Source organism: Geotrypetes seraphini, chromosome 19 (assembly GCF_902459505.1).
Source record: "Geotrypetes seraphini chromosome 19, aGeoSer1.1, whole genome shotgun sequence".
Lineage (NCBI taxonomy): Eukaryota > Metazoa > Chordata > Amphibia > Gymnophiona > Dermophiidae > Geotrypetes > Geotrypetes seraphini.
Genome location: NC_047102.1, coordinates 23,186,872 through 23,208,468, shown reverse-complemented (window position 1 = coordinate 23,208,468; position 21,597 = coordinate 23,186,872). Strand labels below are relative to the sequence as shown.

Genomic DNA, 21,597 nt, shown 5'->3' with positions numbered 1-21,597 from the left:
CCTTAGCGCTATGATCAACCTGTGTTGATTATACTTTTTGTCTCTCCTCACTCACTCTGGAAGAGGACAGAACATAGGGCTAGATCAGGGGTGGGCAACTCCAGTCCTCGAGGGCCGGAATCCAGTCGGGTTTTCAAGATTTCCTCAATGAATTTGCATGCACTGCTTTCAATGCATATTCATTGGGGAAATCCTAAAAACCCGACTGGATTCTGGCCCTCGAGGACCAGAGTTGCCCACCCCTGGGCTAGATTCACTAACCTGCCCGATCCATGGCCGATCCGCAGCAGGCCGACAAATTCACCAAGTGTCATCATGCAAATGGGGGTGATCGTAGGAACATCCCCCACAGATTGCTAGTGAGTGATCCTGAAGCATGCGCAGACCATCTTCTTTGTCTGTAGATGGTCTGCGCATGCTTACAGAGCTGTGAGCTGCTGCTTTTTTAAACTTTTTTAATACTTCACGAGCCCGTGGTTAAACCTGCGGGTTAAAACCATGGGCTTGCATTGCGGGGGAAGGGCAGGAGAGTCGGGGTGGCGAGTCGGGGCGACAAGACATATTCGGGGCGCAGGGCAGCGAGTTGGGGCAGAGAGCAGAGTCGGGGCGGCAAGGCAGGAGAAGTCCAGGGGCGAGGCAGGAGAAGTCGGGGCTGAAAGGCAGGAGAAATCTGGGCAGCAAGGCAGGAGAAGTCGGCAGAGAGCAGGAAAGGTCGTGAGCGACTGGTCCCCACCAGTCGCTTCTTTTTTGATTGGCCAGCCCAGTCGGTGTTCCTGAAAAAGTTTGGTGAATCGCGTCCTTCATGCTTTGCATGTCATTTCCCTTCATTTGCGTGCATGGATCGGAATTGGTTCGGCTACGAGGTTTGTGACTAGGGTCGGGGTCGCAAACCGATCGGTAAGCTTTGTGAATCTAGCCCATAGATTCCTTGGAGATCCCAGGCATGCATGAGACATTGGTCTGGAAGAGAGGCAAAATCTTGTAGCGCATTTTGCATTAATAACGAAAGATATTTTTCAAAAGGACACATGCCAGCAGTCTGTAGTTCAAATAAAAGAACTGTCTTCTCATTCAAATTGGTAACCAAACTTCAGGATTGCAACCGTCACGTTTGAAAGTCACTCAGAGGTATAGAGTTCTTCAAGAAGAGAGTTGCGCCCTCTAGTGATGAACCAAAGTATATTTTTCAGTCGTTGCAACTTTATTAGTTCTGGTTACGCTCCAAGTTTGATTACAAAAGTAAATAAATAAATGTCTTTACAGTCTTTCAAACACTTGTATGAAAATACTTTGTTTTTTCTTATCTTTACAAATCTTTTCAAATGAACATCGCTCTGTGAGAAAATTGAGAGTAGCTTGATAATTCAGTTTATAACAGGTTCGGGGTCTCTACGTGGCCCCGTTTCGATTCCTTCTTCAGGAGACCCTATTGTATGTAAATTGAAAAACCTTTTCAATGCTGATAGAATGCTTCAAGTTTGCGATGTGGTAACTCTTTTAAACCAGACAGTTTTCTCTGACAGTTTAAATTCACAGCACCGACAGCGTTCTTTTGACAATGTTACCATATCGCAAACTTGAAGCATTCTATCAGCATTGAAAAGGTTTTTCAATTTACATATAATAGGGTCTCCTGAAGAAGGAATCAAAACGGGGCCACGTAGAGACCCCGAACCTGTTATAAACTGAATTATCAAGCTGCTCTCAATTTTCTCACAGAGCGATGTTCATTTGAAAAGATTTGTAAAGATAAGAAAAAACAAAGTATTTTCATACAAGTGTTTGAAAGACTGTAAAGACATTTATTTATTTATTTACTTTTGTAATCAAACTTGGAGCGTAACCAGAACTAATAAAGTTGCAACGACTGAAAAATATACTTTGGTTCATCACTAGAGGGCGCAACTCTCTTCTTGAAGAACTCTATACCTCTGAGTGACTTTCAAACGTGACGGTTGCAATCCTGAAGTTTGGTTACCAATTTGAATGAGAAGACAGTTCTTTTATTTGAACTCTAATATTTTTCTGACTTCCACTAATATTTAACTATTAGTACCCCAGTGACATTATAAAGCAGTCTGTAGTTGGCAGTAGCTTATTACATATGTCAGGACTGTGAAAGAGCTGGCCAGGCAGTGCTCAACTGCAAAGCATACAAATATCTTACCAGCATCTGTGAGAGGGCAAGCAAGCAAACACTGCCTCCAATTGTCAGCACGTTCCACAGAGCAGCCCATCCAGGTTGCTGGCTGGCCTCAGAGGAGTTCTGGGATGCTTCAATTCCCGTGTGCTGGCCCTGCTGTGCACCAGCTTCATCCAATGACCTCATCGCTTCTGACTCGTACAGACCTGGAGATGCAAATTAAGTAGGTAGGAAATTAAAATCCATCAAAGCCCACAAACCACAGCTGAGGTCTTGATGGCTCATTTCTCAAGCCTGGCGATTACATCTCAAGCTTGCCACGGCAAGTGCAACTTGACTGAAGCGTCATGTTTTATCAACATACAGCAGCAATGTTCACCTACCCATTGGTGTGGGTGGATGAATAACTTTCTACATTTCTTTCAAGTACAGCACCAAAGCTGCAGGTTTTCAAGCTTTCTTTTTGTTTTAGACTGTTGAATCTTCTATACAGCATAATAAGAAAGTTTGAAACAGGAAGAGACACCCACAGATAAAGAGAAAGTGACTCAAATGAAAATTTCTACATATTTTGTATATTGAAATAATATAGTGAAAAATATAACAGCACCAAAAGTATAAAAATGGGCAATGATAGTTTAGTGTGATAGCAATAAAATTCAGATAAAAAGACCCAACATTGCTTCACACCATTTTTCACTAACAGGCTGCTTTTAGAAGGTAAAAAAATAATATACAACTCTAAAACCAAAAAAACAGGTAACAAGTATACTCATAATCAAAAACAGAACAACAAATGAATTAATCGAGCTACAGTAAAAGTCACAATGAATATATATATTGACACTTAGTTAACCGGCACCCATGGGGATTAGCAGATGTGGATAAATGTATGTCTGGTTGCTTGAGAGTTACTATTAAAAATAGGCCTAACTAATACTATACCCCACACCATAGCATAAACTCTGTATTGACTTGATATTAATATTGAAATACAATAAATAAAAGCAAATTAAGACAAATAAAAACAGCTTTGTGAATGCAGTGTGCAATTTTAGTTAAATGACAGTCAATAAACTCTCTTCCTCTATCATCTCCCACCCTCACTTGTAGGTCCAGCATCTCTTACTCCCTTCCCACCTTCCTTTATGATCTAGATCATTTTCTCTCCCCCACACACTTATGGGTCCACCATCCATCCATCTCCCCTCCCCTGCCTTTCCTCACCTCCGACACCTTACCTGCTGCAGCTCTCCCAAAGCAGCAGCTGGTCAGCAGAGGCAGTGCTGTAAACAGGCTGCTTGTGGTCAGCCCTGGCAGGGCCTTTCCTCTGTTGCATCTGAAGTGATGCGGCAGAGGAAAGGCCCTGCTGGGGTTGTCGGGAGGGAGGGGGGTTGGGTCAGGAGCATGGGAGAAAATTTTTTTAAAACTGGTTGATTGAGAGTGCCGGTTGGTTGAATGTCATCAACTGGCTTTCTACTGTATATACAGTAGTACAATAGACTTGATATTCAAAACAATATAAGTGTGCAGTAGCTTCTCTTGCCTGCTTAAATCACTTCCTGCCACCGAAGTGGGAACAGAGTACTGTTGAATATCCCCCACAGACCACCCAACTAAAAAGTGAACATATCAGGGGTGGTGCTAGAGGCAGCACTGAGGAGGAGAATGAGGTCTTGCATGTGCCACCCACATAGTTACACAGCTAGATAGCCAAAGTTACGCCCATCTTTAAAAAGGGATCAAGAGGTGACCCGGGAAACTACAGACCTCGGTTCCGGGGAAAATGGCGGAAGCACTGATAAAAGAAAACATCGATGAACATTTTGAAAGAAACAAACTTCTGATAACCAGCCAACATGGTTTCTGCAAGGGGAGATCGTGCCTAACTTTGCAATTCTTTGAAGGAATTAATAAACGGATGGAAAAAGGAGACCCCCATAGACATCATATATCTAGATTTCCAAAAAGCTTTTGACAAGGTGCCCCGTGAACACTTACTCCGGAAACTGAAGAACCATGGGGTGGAAGGAGACGTACATAGATGGATCAGAAACTGGTTGGCGGATAGGAAACAGAGGGCCACTACTCGGACTGGAGGAGGGTCACAAGTGTGGTCCTGCAGGGCATGGTGCTTGGGCCGCTGATATTTAATATATTCATAAATGATCTAGAAACAGGGACGAAGTGCGAAATAATAAAATTTGCAGACGACACCAAACTATTTAGTGGAGCTAGGACTAAAGAGGACGGCGAAGAATTGCAAAGGGACTTGAACAAACTAGGGGAATGGGCGACGAGATGGCAGATGAAGTTCAACGTTGAGAAATGTAAAGTATTACATGTGGGAAACAGAAACCAGAGGTACAACTATATGATGGGAGGGATGTTATTAAATGAGAATATCCAAGAAAGGGACTTGGGAGTAATGGTGGACATGACAATGAAGCCGATGGCACAGTGCGCAGCGGCCGCTAAGAAGGCAAACAGAATGCTAGGCATAATCAAGAAGGGTATTACAACCAGAACGAAATAAGTTATCCTACCATTGTATCGGGCGATGGTGCATCTGCATCTGGAGTACTGCGTCCAATATTGGTCGCTGTACCTTAAGAAGGACTCGAGAGGGTTCATAGGAGAGCGACGCGTCTGATAAAGGGGATGGAAAACCTTTCATACGCTGAGAGATTGGAAAAACTGGGACTCTTTTCCCTTGAGAAGAGGAGACTTAGAGGGGATACGATAGAGACTTACAAGATCATGAAGGGCATAGAGAGAGTAGAGAGGGACAGATTCTTCAAACTTTTGAATAATAAAGGAACAAGAGGGCATTCGGAAAAGTTGAAAGGGGACAGATTCAAAACAAATGTTAGGAAGTTCTTCTTTACCCAACGTGTGGTGGAAACCTGGAATGCGCTTCCAGAGAGCGTAATAGGGCAGAGTACGGTACTGGGGTTCAAGAAAGGATTGGACAATTTCCTGCTGGAAAAGGGATAAAGGGGTATAGATAGAGGATTACTGCACAGGTCCTGGACCTGTTGGGCCGCCGCGTGGATGGATTGCTGGGCACGATGGACCTCAGGTCTGATCCAGCAGAGGCATTGCTTATGTTCTTATGCCTATTTTAGGACAGCTTTTCTTATGAGCCTCTGAAAAGATATACAGAGAAAGGGGCAAATATGGGTAAATTCTTTGGTAAAAAGTATGTATAAAGGTTACAGAGCACAAATACTTGTAGGTACAGGGGAAACGGTCAGATTTCTTCTTACGGTGAGAACACTTAAGAGGAGGAATAGCCTTATGGTTAATGCAGTGGGTTGAAAATCTGGGGAACTGGGGTTGAGTCCTACTGCAGCTCCCTGTGACACTAGGCAAGTCACCTATTTCTTTATTGCTCCAGGTCAGTGTATCGCAAACTGATCCCAGGTGTACTGCAAGATGCCTGTGAGGAGGGGTGCCAGCGCCAGTGCTGGCTATTGCTTACAGCAGTGTTCTTCAACCTTTTGACACCTATGGACTGGCGGAAATAAAATAATTATTTTGTGGACCAGCAGTTAAAGAACACTGGGCTAAGTCGTGGGCCAGACCCTGCCCATCTCCACCCAATCTCCGCCCCAGATCCCGCCCCCATAATAGTAACACCATTTTTTCCATTCATTTTTCATATACAGTATACACACACAATATAATCGTATTAATAACACATAATAGTTAACCACAAAATTAAAGTACACAAAGCACACTGTATACTTCTCAATATTCATTCCTACCAGAACACAGATAACCCCATGCAAATATGGGATCAAAAACTAAAAGTACTAATACAGTATATACAAACAAACCCTAAGTGCAAAACTCTTCATGCAGTACAACCCCAGAGGAAAAGAAACAAATGCATTTCTTCCTCAACAGACAGCAGATGTAAATCAATCACTAAATTAAAAAATAAAATCATTCCCCCTACCATTGTTGTCTCCCTCACTCCATGCTGTGCCTTGCCCCCAATGTTATCCTCGGGTCGGCTCCCTCTTCCTCATTGCTGTAGTGGGCAGCGGCTCCTTGCACATCCCATGCCTCATCTGGAAGCCTTCCCTCTGATATTGTGACATCAGAGAGAAGGCTTCCGGTTCAGGCGCAGGATGCGTGTAGGAGCCCCTGCCCATGGCTTTGTGCATTGCAGCACTGAGGAAGAGGGAGCCGGCCTGAAGACAATGCCGCATTGATTGTACCATGGACCGGCGGCTGAAGAGCACTGTCTGGGGCCTGATGCACGTGCTGGCCCTGCAGACCGGCAGGAAATTTCTGTGGACTGGCAGTTGAAGAACATTGGCTTACAGGACAGCCAGCCAGCACCTGCACCTCTCCTCCTCGCTGGCACCTCTGCTCCTTCTCCTCACCTCTCCTTCTGCAGTACCCCCCCCCCCCAATGGTGGTAATAGGAGACTCAGGGTCGCAGCTGGAGGATGTCCGCACATTTCCAGGTGCCTGCCAGCTGCAGCTCTGACATTAGTGTGCCACAGCTTTAAAATTTTGAGACACACTGCTCCAGGTACACAACTTATTGTAGATTCTGAACTCACTAGGGAAAAGAGAAAGGACCTGCACATAATACAGTAAATGTAAACCACTTTGGTTGTACCACAGAAAGGCAGCGTAACTAGGCTTACCATATTTGGAGCCCCACAAACTCATGGCCTCAACACATGCTGCCTTGTTCCGCCTCCAGCCATGTCCAATTCTACTTCAAGTCTCGCCCCATTCTGCTCCCAGCCCCACCCCCTCAAAGCCATGTCCTTCCCCGACAAGTTCCGGCCGTGTCTGGAGGGCCTCAAGCATGCACAGATGTGTATGACATCATCTGCGCATACTCAGAGGCCCTCCAGATGCAGCCAGAGCTCATCGGGGCTTTTCAAAACCCGGACAAATTGCTGGGATTTGGAGAGTCCATCTGGGAACCTGGACAATCCTCTAAAAAAAGACATGTCCAGATTTTCCCAGACATCTGGTAACCCTAAGTATACCAAATTCCTGATCCATGTCTTTCGTGAAAGTAGTGTCAGGATCAGTTCCCCAGCACCAGGAGAAAAAGGGATCTAAGAGCAAGAGAGCCTTCAAATGAGCCTGATGCACTCCCAATGTGTGAAACTGGGCATCTTTGCCTATCTTTTTGACCTCAGACCACACTAAGGTCAGCCTGTCACTCCAGGCCTGAGAACACACCAAAGTCATTCTATCAACATTGGACTATTGCAATATAGTTTATTTGGGGCTACCAAAGAAGACTTTACAAAGACTTCGTTTGGTCCAGAATGCTGCTGTGCTTCTGATTTTTTAACTTAAAATATATGACCTTGTTAGCCCTTTCTACGCTAAATTGCACTGGTTGCCATTTGGGCCAGAGTGTTCTTCAAGTTTGGGTGCATATGTTATAAGGCATTTTTTGGTCTATTGCCATCCTACTTGGTTCCTTATCTGAAATTGTCTTGTTCAGCAAAAGATACCAGAAATTCAGGTATTTTTGTCTTCCCTGCCCTAAAGTTATAAAACTTTTCTAGACAGGACATTGGTGTATCAGTTGAATTCCTGGTTACTCCCGCTGATCGCTCAAACATATTCTTATTTTACATTTAGAAAATCATTAAAAATGTATTTATTTGATAAACTAGAATAATGATTTTAACTGTGATGTGTTTTATTATTTTTTCCTTGACTTTTCTAATCTTTTAAAATTATGTTTCAATTAGAGTTGATCCGGTTTTTAGAGGAATTTGCTGCAGGCTGTTTAATATACTATGCATCTTTTTCATTAGATTTTAGGATTTTAAATTGAATATTAGCCATTGCTGTATTGATTGTTATGAAGCATTATTATTGTGGAACTGTATAATTTTCGCTGAACTGCTCAGTTTTATTCTTGTTGTGAACCACCCAGAACTGTTGGTGGGGCGGTATATAAGAAAATAAATTATTATTATTATTACTTTGGACCAGACATCTCCCCTTGAGCCAAGATCGCCCTATTACTTTGGGCTAGCCACTTTATCATCCATGCCTAGTACCTGAGAGTATATCAAGATTGTCTTATCATTCTGTGCCAGTTATCACATCCCCTCTTCACCTTACTTAACCTTCTAGTACTGAATTTAATAAGTCAAAACAGCTCCTACAGAATTGACTGCATGCCAATACTATGCCAGACATCACATACATGTGTGTAGGGTTATCATATGGTTCCAGAAAAAAAGAGGATGGATTGAGAAGTAAGGAGAACAGATAGAAAGCAATGGAAGTATAACCCAGATGTCTTAATCTGTTCTCCTTTTTCTGGAGTCATATGGTAACCCTATGTGTGTGGAATAAGGCCAGTGCTGGGCAGTCTTCTACAGTCTGGGCCCCGATTATGGCTAGACAGATCTGAATGGGCTGGAGTAGGTTTCCACAGCAACTGCAGCAGTTGGTGGAAAACAACCCCAGTCCCAGACATACTGTGCCCCGAAAATGGCAAGAACCGATCAAGATCAAGTATGCATACGTTATATTGCATCATACCCTATGCTATAAGTCTGTTTTGTCGAGCAGATTGAATGGATCATGTAGATCATTATCTGCCATCATCTACTACGTTCCTGTGTTATGTGAACACAGGCAGCATATGTGTGTATCACATAGTTTGCAGGCTGGGCACGGAAGCAGGCACTTCGCTCGTCTTGCAGTGGATAGACTTCTCACTTATGAATGAGACGGAGCACCATGATTCACAACCTCGGCTCCATCCTGTTCTAATCTGGTATTTTCCTCCGCTCTCCATGACTAACAAAGCACACTGAGTAATAAAAGATGAAATCTGGCAGAGGGGGAGCAGCTTCTCCTTCACATGGTGAGTCATCGGAATATATTTTCATTCCCTGTACAGGGAGGAGGGGATGGAGGAAGGAATGCAACCTGCCAACCTATTGTATAATAATGGCAGGCAATCAATATCACACACTGAAATATTGGTAGGACAAAGGAAAAAAAAAAAAAGAAAGGTTTGAGTGAATCAAGCTGTGTTTTGGACATAAGTGTGTTCAGGATCCCAAAATCATTTGCACAGAATAGATGCAGGATAACTAAAATAATCAGCAGTCTTCTGTCTATCACAGAATGCAGTTTCTTCAACACTTATGACTCCTCGTACCTGGGAGACATTCACCGGTGAGCATATCAAGCATTATACAAGCACGTATTACAGAGCTCACACCTGGTTGCTTTCAGGCCTACAGTAAATGTTACAGGAGGTCTGAGGTGATGCTCACTTTTGCCTACAAATCTAAAAGACAGTAAAAAGGATAGAACCATTGAAATAATGAGAACAGTCTTCCAAACTTACTGTTTTGCATCTCAGGGTGAGTTGGGAGACAATGGTGTGGTAGGAATTCTCTGCTGGAAGACTTGGCATATATTCAATTATGTAACTTTGCAAAGACCCTACAGCACAGGTGGGGGGGATCCACCTTAGAAGATTGGAAAACAGATGGTGATGGACCTACTTCTTATTTGGATCCCTCCAACAGAATTTCAGGGGCTGCTTGGGCCAAATTTACATCACTGATAGGCTGTGCTAGTGCTTCTCAACCCTGTCTTGGAGATACAAGTAGCCACTTGGGTTTTCAAAATTAGCACAATGTATATGCAAGAAATAAATCTTCACATCCTACCAACACATTGTATGCAAAGCTATGTCAGCTATGATGGCAGAAAAGGGTTATAGCCCATCAAGTCTGCCCACTCTACTGACCCCCCCCCATTAAGTCTGAGTGCTAATGTCCTAGTTCCTTATCTCGACCCTCGTAAGGATCCCACGTGGATGTCCCATTTATTCTTAAAGTCAAGCACGCTGGTGGCCTTGATCACCTGCACTGGAAGCTTGTTCCAGTGATCTACTACTCTTTCTGTGAAGAAATACTTCCTGGTGTCACCATTAAATTTCCCTCCTCTGAGTTTGAGCGGGTGTCCCCTTGTGACCGAGGGTCCTTTGAGAAAGAAGATGTCGTCTTCCCCCTCGACACGTCCTGTGATGTATTTAAATGTCTCAATCATGTAGAGCTGCAATTTGATTAGTCTTTCTTCATACGAGAGACCCTTGAGCCCAGAGATCATCCTAGTGGCCATCCGCTGAACCGACTCAACTCTAAGCACGTCTTTACGGTAATGTGGCCTCCAGAATTGCACACAGTATTCCAGATGAGGTCTCACCATGGTTCTGTACAGTGGCATTATGACTTCAGGTTTGCAGCTGACGAAGCTTCTATTGATACATCCCATCATTTGCCTTGCCTTGGATGAGGCCTTCTCTACTTGTTTGGCAGCCTTCATGTCTGCACTGATGATTACTCCCAAGTCTTGTTCTTCTGAAGTCGTAGCTAGTGTTTCTCCATTTAAGGTGTAAGTTCTGCAAGGATTACCGCTGCCGAGATGCATGACCTTACATTTCTTAGCGTCGAAGCCCAGCTGCCATGTCGAGGACCAGTTTTCCAATGTAAGCAGATCCTGCGTCATACTATCCTGCAGATTGCTTTCACACACTATATTACATAGTTTGGCGTCATCGGCGAATAGTGTTACTTTACCCTGAAGCCCTCGGGTCAAGTCCCTTATGAATATGTTAAAAAGGAACGGGCCCAGGACTGAGCCCTGTGGCACTCCGCTAGTCACCTCCGATGTCTCAGAGAGGGTGCCGTTGACCACCACCCTCTGAAGTCTTCCACTCAGCCAATCATTGACCCATGCAGTTAGTGTCTCACCTAACCCCATCGATTTCATCTTGCTTAATAGTCTACGGTATGGGACGCTATCAAAAGCCTTACTGAAATCCAAGTACACTATGTCCAGAGACTCTCCCGAGTCTACCTTTCCTGTTACCCAATCAAAGAAGCTGATAAGGTTGGATTGGCATGACCTACCCTTAGTGAATCCATGTTGACTGGGATCCCTTAGATTCCCCTCATCCAAGATCGTGTCTAATTTACCTTTAAGTAGTGTTTCCATGAGTCCAGGATGGCCTGGGCCCTAGTGGGTTCTAGTACCATTTGTTTGAGTAATACTCCCTTCATGGATGTTAATATCCTCCTGCTACCACAAGTTGTCGCTGAGAGTGTGTTCCAGTCATGCATATTGTGTGTGTTAATCCTGAAAACTTGACTGGTTAGGTGTGTCTCCAGGGCAGGGTTGACAAGCACTGGGCTGTACTAGGATGTATGTCTTTAATTCTTTGCTGAAAGCGAGTCTGGAGACTGTCATGTCACATGTGTATCTGAAATTATCTGCTAGGAAGTGAGTTGGGAGGCTGTGTTGAGCTAGATGTGTCTTTGGAACTCTCTACTGAAGTATAAGGAGGCTGTGTTGTGCCAAATGTGTCTCTGGAATTCTCTGCTGAAGTGTCATGAGGCTGTGTTGTGCCAAATGTGTATCTGGAATTCTCTGCTGAAGTGAGTCGGGAAACTGTGTTGTGCGGCTGAACAGCATCACTGAGAGGTAATTTCCAGGATACTTCCTTTCCAGCCCTTGGTTAGCAAGGAAACCACTGTTGCCTGCGCAGGTGTCCTGGGTAGAGATAGAAGAGAAGAAAAAAGAAGTGGGGGGAGAATGGCAGAGAAGAGCCAGATGATACAGTGTTACACTCAAATGGAGAATAGTCTGATACTAGGTTCTTCTTTGGAAACAATCCAAATAGCAATAAATCCATGACATATGGGAGAGGGAATTGAGGCCAGGAAACAGAATGATGAACTGTTAAAAATGTAACATCAATGTGTCAGTGCTAGCTGGCATCTCATGAAATTCACTGGAGGAGCCTGTTTGTTCCTCTATTCTCAGTCTGAACCCACCAATCTCTGTTTTGAAAATCTGACCTTCCCACCCCAGCCCCCGCAGACACTCTCACTCTCTCGACACCCTATTCCAGCCCCTGTAGCTACTCTCATTCTGAGGTTATCCTTCTTCCTCTGAGGGTCTTCTCCTACGGCTCATTTGGTAGGCCCTGGGTAGACAGGGCAGAGCCAGGACAAGCCTTTTCTGCACCCAGGGTAGATATTCAGAATTATACAATCCCCCACCCTTCTCCACACACACATTTTAAACATTTGAGCTAGCATTATTCTGAGGGTAAAGAATAGATAAATGAAGCACCAGTGCTGGTTCTCCCCAAGATCAGCAGGAGGTGGGAATGAGGAGACCCAACAAGCCAGTGGTGTCTCTGGACAGATGTATTTGGGTGGCAATAGGGAGGGCAAGGCAAAGTGACATTTCCATATATTATGGTTACAATCACATCACAGAACACCCCCCCCACACACCTTTATATTTGCTATAAAAAAACAACACAAGAAACCCCACTAAGAATCAGCTAGGGCTAGCCCTAGCACTAGGTAGACTAGGCATCTGCCTAAGAAGGCAAATTCTGGGGGCAGTGGAGCAACAATGGTACAAATACAGATAGTGCAGCGCAGATCCTTGACTTTCCTGCTCCATTTGTTCCAAAACAGGACACGACCAGCCGTGAGGTTGTGCTAAAAGCCCTGCCCTGTGCAGACTCTCTTACTGGCGCTCAAGCAAAGGATTAGTTTAGTTTATTTGATTGACCTCAGATATGAACAAAAGAAAAATCTATACGCTTTACAATTTAAAAAAAAGGGTAGGAACAAAATCTATAGTACTGAGGACAAAACAAAAGACAGAGCAAGATCTACAAGAACAAAAGGGAGATGGTGCAGGAAAGGGTAACAAAATATGTCTGGGAAGGCTGGGGAAGGATAATAACAAGTGGAATAGGGAAGAGTAATTTACAAATCTAACTAAAAAGAAAAAGTCTAACTGAAGATCTTGAACTTCAAGTTATAGCAGATAACGAATTGAACATGAGTGTGAAGTAATAGGCTTTTAGTTGAGCCTTAAAGGTTTTTAGAGATGCTGAATAGAGAAGGGAAGGAAAGGAATAGGAAGGAAAAGGGAGATGCTGGACATGGGGTGGGGGGAGATAAGGAAGTGAAGGGTGAGATATTGGATACAGAGGGGAAATAGGGTCTTAAGTTTAAGGTGGGGTTACATGGCTGAAGGTTTGCATAGAATGGTTTGTATAGAATGTCAGATATCTTTGGGCTGACCCTAACCTCAAACCCTACAAAAAAATCTGTCATTTTGCCTCCGAATGGTGCTAGAGATGATGTGGGCAACTAGGTACTATGTTACATATGTGGTAGGACTATCTGTCACCCAGGAGTTTTAGAATAAATGCTATGATCTTTTTCAGGATGTTTTGGGAAAGTGCCTTCCATTATTTCCTAAAGGTTTTCTCTTACACCTGATGCCAACAGAGTTGGAAGAAAGCAATGCTCGACTATTAATGGGTTGTAACATACTAGGGCCTGGAAATTGCCCATTGCCTTCCAAACCCACTGACACTCTACAAGATACTTTGGAAAATAAACTTTCTTAGCAAAATAAGTGTTATTCAGCAGGATAAACTGGAAAAATCTGAGACAGTGGCCCCATTTGCCATTTAGCTGCTGAGAAATTCCTGGAGTTTAGAAACAACCTCTCTAAGGCATGAAAAGTGCTTTTCTTGGTGTATATTGAATGAGGAATCCATTGAAACAAGAGGTTGCTACTTGGGAGTATTGATTTGAAGGGTGGGAAAGGGAAATATTTATTTATTTATTAAAAAATGTATATACCACATAAAAACTATGTGGTTTACAAAATTACATGCATACATATTAAAATACTAAAACATGTTTCGACATAGGAGTTAGTAAGAGTATTACAACACCATGACTCCACCTGCCTTCGAACTGAAGAACTGGTCTGCAGCCCTGAAAGTGGAGGAAAAGTAGGAACTGAAGCTTGAAATCCCCAAAGTTGTTAGATTAGTGATCATTTTGAAATGAAAGGTAGTGATTTGCTCTTTTTTTCTCAGCTTCCTTTTCCCTCTTCATCCACTTCTTAGTCCTCTGTTGCTATTCTTTGCTCTCACTACCCTTCCAAACCATCATCTACCTTTCCCTGAATCTCAATCCCTCACCAGCCCTAGCTCTTTCCCAGTTATTCAACTCCTATTGCATCCAATCCATTTCTTCTCTACACAGCTTCCCTTCTTTATCTTACTCACAATTCCATTTCCATAATCTCTCACCCTGGCTTCTATGGTACACAGTTTCTTAGTCTCCAGAACCTTCATATCTCATCTCCACCCCTTTCTCCAGACACTCATTCTTCCCATCTCCTCTTTTATCTCTAAACATGCTTTCCCCCTTCACATCTGCTTTCAACACTGTTCTCTTCTTGCTCCCTCCCTCCACTTTTCCCCCTTTGCACTCTTTCCATCAAGACACTCTTTCTCCCTGTGCAGTTGTACCTTTCTTCTCTACAGGCAGACATTCTATCTTCTTTTGCATCCATTCCCTAACTCCTTACAGATGCTATTTACTCTTCTAGTTCTTCCCCTCACTGGGTGCTCTTCCCCTTTCTCATCCCCTTCTTTCCCTCTCATTCCTGAAGATATTGTTCCTTCTCATTCCCTCCTTCTATAGAGGCTCTTCCCTCTTTCTTCTCTTCCCTCCTTCTCATACCCCTCCTCCTTCTAATGTTATTTTCCCCTTCTGTCTTTCCCCTTGTAGGGGTGAAAGCTCCTACCACAAACTAGTATATTACAGAGGTTGTCTATACTATTGCCTATGAACCTGCCTCTCAGATCAAAGATACAGTACTTTATGCTTATTCTTATAGAAAGCAAAGACTTTGTTTAAATGTGCTCAGGTAAGCCTGCTAAAGAAGATACCTGTGACCCTGTTAACACTGCAAATTGATTGATATAAGACTGAAATGTGTAAGGTTTTTGGTCACATTGACTTCCAAGATTGTTTGGAACCATAGTTCCTGGAAAAGCATCTAGGATGATGTCAAAAGCCATTCTTGTGTGTGTGTATGTGGGGGGGGGGAGGGGTTGAGCCATAATAAACAGGGCTCAGCCAATTAACAATCAAGAAGTGATCTAATCATTGGTGACATTGCATTTGCTGTTATCAAGATAATATATAAAGAGTATTTGCTGAGGCAAGAGGTGACTATTTTATCTCAACTTATCTCATCTTATCAGCTGGCTTGATCATCAATTTATTAATCAACTTTCAGGATCTTTCTGGTGATATTATGTAGATACTTTTAGATTATCTGTTACTGGAAACACTGTTGCATTAATATTTACACAAAATGTTAAGGGTCAATATTGAAAAGCACTTATCTGGATAAAAGCACCTGCTGCTCACTCAGATATTCAAAGACACCATCTGGATAGTGCCTCTTAATATTCTTTCAGGCCGCCTCTGCACTATGAGCCAGATTTAGTAAATGGTGCCTAAAGTCAGGTGCCGGGAAGATCCATGCTAAGCTGATATTTTATAAAGGGCGCTCCATGCAGAATGCCCTTTAAATAATACTAGCTTAACACATATTTCATACCTAACTTTGGACATTGGCATTTACATCTGCCAAATCTGCTATAAATGCTGGCATCCAATTTACAAGCAGTCGGACACACATTGTATAGTATTCTATACTACTGCACCTAATTTATGGGAATGCCCCAATGCTCTTCCCATAGCCACATCCCTTTGGAGTTGTCTTCTATAAAATTTAGACACGGGTGTTATAGAATAGTACCTACTGGAGATGCACATGTAATTTTTAAATCATTGCCAATTAGTGTAAATTTTTGATTACTGATGCCTCATTAATTAATTTCATTTACTGTTTATTGTGTACAGTATTTGTATTTGCTAAGATCGTCTTTTTTATAGAGTAAATCAAGGCAATTTATAAAACAAAAACTGTCAAGTAAAGAACTCAGTAAAATAAAGAAAAGCAAATCATATATACAGCAAGAGCATTCAATTATTATAGCATTGACTGCAGGTTTCCTCAAATCAAGTTCTTGAATGGACCACCAGTGAGACCTTTTGCCCTAGAAGTCCTTAAAGGCCAATTTTTAAAAATGAGATTTTAGTCCCACTTTACTTTTTTTTTTTAAAGCAGAGATTTCAATCTGAGAGGAGAGAGTAAACCATCCCACAAGAACAGGACTGGAGAAATAAAATGCACTTTTTCTAGTGGATTCTCAGTAAGGGGTTTGGAAGAACGAGCATGTGATCATTCAGAGACTGAAGATGTTAGAAACATAGAAACATGATGGCAGATAATGAAAGATTAGGTTTCTTACCTCTGCTAATCTTCCTTCTTGTAGATATCCTCTGGAGCCTGAACTATCAGGTAATGCATCCATTCCAGCCTTGGCTGCAGAACTTAAAAAATACACCAACCCCCCTCTGCAAAGTCACCTGTGCGGCCATTCCCCTTGAAGTTCAGTAGGTAGCAAAGCAGGAGTATCTAATACAAACAGGAAACACAAGAAAAAGAGAGAGGGATGCGGGGACTCCCCGATTCAAATCAATGCTGCTTATGATAACCAAATACATAATCAACAACCGCCAATAAAAAGCTAAGTTAGGATAATAAGAAATTGAAACATTTCACACCTGCAAACCTGAGGAACAGGTCACTAAAGAAAAACCATCCTAAAGAGCAGAAGAGACACCATCCCAGGATCCCTAAAACCCCATAAGCTTAAATAAAAGGACAAGCTGGTCAAAGAGAGAAAGCCAACTTACCAGTTACTGGCAGGCAACCTATGAATTGGACAAAACAGATGGGCGGGACTTCAGGCTCCAGAGGATATCTACAAGAAGGAAGATTAGCAGAGGTAAGAAACCTAATCTTTCATTCTTGTACAATTCCTCTGGAGCCTTAACTATTGGGTCATATCAAAGCAGTCCCAAATCTCAGGGGGGGCCCAATGAGCCCGCCGCCAGAACAGAAGAGCCAAATGCCGCAACACCCATCGCTGCCACATCAAGCCGGTAAAACCCGGAAAAACAATATGAAGGGAAATCCTCTTGGCCGCCCGACAAATCTCCTCAGGTGAGACCACATAAGAGTCAGCCCACGAGGAAGCCCTTCCTTCGGGAGAGTGAGCCCTTATGCCAAGGGGAGGCTGCTTCCCTGAAGCCACATGGGCCGCGGAAATGCCCGCATGCAACCAATGCAAGAAGGTAGCTTCGGAAGCAGGCCGACTCCGGCGTGCGGGGTCTGCCAGGACAAAGAGATGGTCCGACAGATGGAAGTCGTTAGTAGCCTCAAGGCATCACAAAAGGAGACGCCGCACCTCTAGTGACCGCAAAACACGGGTCTTAGACTTGGAACCTGACAGGACAAAAGTGGGTAGCCGAACTACCTGGGAGACATGGACTGCTGACCCCACGTGCAGAAGAAAAGAAGACATGGTCCTCAAAACAACCACAGACTTCGTAATGCGGAGAAAAGGATCCCTGCATGACATAGCCTGAAGCTCCGACAGACCTTGAGCAGAAGCGACCATAACAAGGAAATCAGTCTTAACAGCAACATCTCTCAGAGAAATCCCAGTCAGGGGTTCATAGATCAGACAAGCCAGTGAGTGGAGAACCAGACTCAGATCCCTTGGAGAACCCAGCAGTCGCAAGGGAGGCCGCAGCCTCCCCGCCCCCCCAAAAGAAGCCTACAACATCATGGGGAGACACCAGAGAACCCACGAGAGAAGAGGGACCCGAACATGACAGTCCTGCAACAGGGACCTGGAAGAAGAAACCGCCAGACCCTTCCTGAGGCCAGCCCACAGGAAGGCCAGAACAGGCGCCACCGATGGGGCCAAAGGATCCATGTGAACTGCTACACACCAGGCCAAAAAGCACCTGTAGGCCTTCGTGGAGGCTGACCCCATCGAATTCCTGTTGCCATGAAGAAACTTGCCAATGACAGCAGAAGAGAAGCCCTTAGCCCTCAAGGCCGCGCATATAGCCTCAGGTCGCAAGACCAAGCCGTCCGGAACTGGAAGGGCTATTGGGCCCTGCATGAGCAATCTCCGATGGCAAGGAAGACACAGACCCTTCAACCGTACAAGGTTTGCATACCAAGGACAGCCGGGCAAGTTAGGGGCCACTAGGAAGACCGGACTAGAGAGCTGGGTCACGGGGATCCCATGGGGACGCCCCCCTAGGGTCGCGGGGATCCCGTGGGGACGCCTCCGAGGGTCGCGGGGTTCCTGCGGGGTTGGATCGCAGTGCACGACTCAAGCCGCGAGGGTAGTCTCCTTCTCCTTACCTGCCCTGCCGCAGCACACAGCCGACCGGAAGTCTTCCCGATGTCAGCGCTGCCGTCGGAGGGAGGGCTTAAGCAAAGCCCTCCCTTTCTCCGACGTCAGCGCTGACATCGGGAAGACTTCCAGTCGGCTGTGTGCGGCAGGGCAGGTAGGGAGAAGGCAATGGCGTACGAAAGAGGGGGGGGGGCGGTCCGCCCCAGGGAATGTGCACAGCCGGTCAGGTCCCCCGATCGACCGACAACAGGCCCGGCCGACAAACCTCCCTGTCCTGTAGTCGCGAATCTAAATTACCTCTTACAGCAGCTTCAATACTCCAGCTGCTGTAAGAAGGTAATTTAGATTCGCGGCTACAGGACAGGGAGATTTGTCCGACCGGGCCTGTTCTGTTGTCGGTCGGGTGGGGAAGCGCCACAAAGGTAAGGGGCAGGGAGGGAGAAAGGAAGGAAAGGTGGAGTGGAGAAGAAAAGATGCTTAAGGTAAAACTGAGGGGGGAGAAGGCCGCTGAAAGCACATGGGGAAGACAGAGGAGGGAAAAGGACGCTGAAAGCACATGGGGAAGTCAGAGGAGGGAGAAGGACGCTGAAAGCACATGGGGAAGACAGAGGAGGGAGAAGGATGCTGAAAGCACATGGGGAAGACAGAGGAGGGAGAAGGACGCTGAAAAGCACATGGGGAAGACGGGGGGGGGGGGAGAAGCATGCTGCCTGACAGGACATGGGGAAGATGGGGGGGAAGAAGGACGCTGAAAGGAAATGGGGAAGAGAGAGTGGGGAGAAGACGCTGGCAGGGAAGAAGACAGAGATGCCAGACTATGGGGGGAGCGGAGGGAAGAAGATGGGTGCCAGACCAATTTAGGAGGGGGGAGAAAGGGAGAGGCACAGTAACAGAGCAAATGGAAGACACAGAGAGAAGAAAGACAGTGGATGGAAGGAATTGAATGAGAACATGAAGAAAGCAGAAACTAGGCAACAAAGGTAGGAAAAAATTCTTTTTTTTTTTTTTTTGCTTCAGGATAAAGTAGTATATTAGTTGTGTTGATAAAATTTATAAACATTAGAGGCTCTGGTAGAAACCCGTTTACAAAGTATGTATTCTTCCCAATTAATATTTCCAAATTAATAAAGTCTTTTTGCTTATTTTTAAATGGGTTTCTACCAGAGCCTTTAATTCAGTAGCATAATTAAATGAAATAACTATTTCTGTAGTTTATAGGGACGGGCGGGGACGTAGGGGATTCCTCGTGGGGACGGGCGGGGACGGAGGGGATTCCTCACGGGGACGGGTGGGGACGGAGGGATTTACTCGCGGGGACGGGTGGGAGTCCTCACGGGGACGGGTGGTGACGGGTGGGACTTTGGCGGGGACGGGTGGGATTTCTGTCCCCGCGTAACTCTCTACACCGGACCTGGGTTGAGATGCCACCCAGCCCAGAACGTATCCTATCATAGGCCACGGGGAAAAGCCATACAGAAGTTCCCCATCAGTCCATGGTTGAACCAGAGCGCTGAGCCCTGCTCTGCTGATCTCCTGTCGGTGGCTGAAGAACCGGTCCGCCTTCCGGTTCCCTGAGGATGCTATCAGATCGAAGGCGGGGTGACCCCTCCGAAGAAACATGGCTTTGAACGCGAGCCCGGACAGGGACCATTCTCTTGGGTCCAAAATCTGACAACTGAGGAAGTCTACCGGCACATTGTCCACCCCTGCCACAGGAGTGGAGGACAAGGCCAGCAGATGCTTCTCTGCCTAGGCAACGAGCATCCGAGCCTCTAGGCTCAGAAGACTCCTCATGCCCCTCTGACAAGAAGGCATAGGCAACCACCGGCTCAATGTCCGAGAATACACAGAGAATCCCATGAAATCAAAGCAGGCCAGACAGACCATACACATCTCCGGCCGATTGAACAACCATCTGCTCTCCAACGCAGTCCACCAACAGTGGACCGGCACAGACTGGCAAACTGCTCCCCAACCGGAGAGACTCGCGTCTGTCACTAGAGGAACCCAGTCCAAGACACGCAGAGGGAACCCTCTGTACAGAGAAACCAGGATCAACCACAACACCAGTATCAACCACAACACCAAGCATGGCAACTTCACCCCAGCACATCCCACCGAGGATTCCACCGGGACAGAAGGGACAACTGAAGAGAACGGATGTGAGCCCTTGTCCACGGATCATAACTATGACCAATAGACCCATAGACCCAATACCTGCAGATACTGCCAGGCTGTCGGGGCTGGAGCCACTAACACCTCCCAACTGCACTCAGAAGCTTGATCGTCCCGGAGTCCGTCAGAAACACTTGGTTCCTGCCCACATGTAACCAGACCCCCACGTACTCCAAGTCCTGTGGCAGCTCGAGGCGACACATCATGAGATGGATCACCCAGCCAAGACTGCCCAGCAGTCACCGATTGGCGAACTGCCAAGAGCCTTCCACCAAAGAGGGAGCTCTGATCAGCCAGCCGTCGAGGCACTGATGGACTTGCACCCCCAACGAGCACAGATGGACAGCCACCACCACCATGACTGTGGTGAATGATCTGGGTGCCGACACCAACCCGACGGGTAGTGCCGCGATCTGAAAGTGCTTCCCGAGAACATGCAACCTCAGGAACCTCCGATGATCCGGAAAAAAACAAAACAAAAAAATTGAGATGTGGAGGTACACTTTCAAGAAATCCAAGGAAGCCAAAAACTCCCCGAGCGCCACAGCTGCCGCCACTGAATGCACCAGCCGGAAACGTGGAACTCATAGGACGGCGTTCACTGCCTTCAGGTCCATAATTGGTCAGCAATCTTCAGAGTACTTTCATTAGCATGATGAAGGAAAGGCGCAGATGCTCAAGGCCTGGCCCAGGCAAGAGGCGGGAGCTTGCTTTCACTCTCACAACCAGCAGAAGGGGTAAGGAGCGTGTTTGAGAGGAAGCGGGCGGATGCCGCTTTCAGCACGGGGGTGCGATGCGGTTCTCGCGGGGGGGGCATTCGTGGGGGGGTTGTGATGCCGGTTCGGGGGGTGCAATGCCAGTTAGAGCGGGGGGGAGGGGGTGATGGAGCAGCGCCGGTAGCCTTGGGTGGGGGGGGGTTGGTGGAATGAATCAAAGCAAGTTTCCATTGATTCCTATGGGGAAACTCGCTTTGATATACAAGTAACTTGATTTACGAGCATGCTTCTGGAACAAATTATGCTCGTAAACCAAGGTTCCACTGTACTAGGAATTGAGAAAT

At 45.5% G+C, this 21,597-nt stretch overlaps 1 protein-coding gene across 6 annotated transcripts in view; it reads right to left on the bottom strand.

Moving 5' to 3' along the window:
- PTPN5 (protein tyrosine phosphatase non-receptor type 5) overlaps positions 1-21,597 on the bottom strand; it is a 268,730-nt gene that overhangs the window by 98,246 nt on the left and 148,887 nt on the right. For 5 of the 6 annotated variants that reach the window (XM_033928824.1, XM_033928825.1, XM_033928826.1 and 2 more), the window contains one exon: positions 2,168-2,349. In XM_033928824.1, the coding sequence (XP_033784715.1) occupies positions 2,168-2,349 (182 nt within the window). Of the gene's footprint in view, positions 1-2,167; positions 2,350-16,394; positions 16,505-21,597 lie in introns of those variants that run through there. The other variant, XM_033928830.1, reaches the window with a different exon arrangement.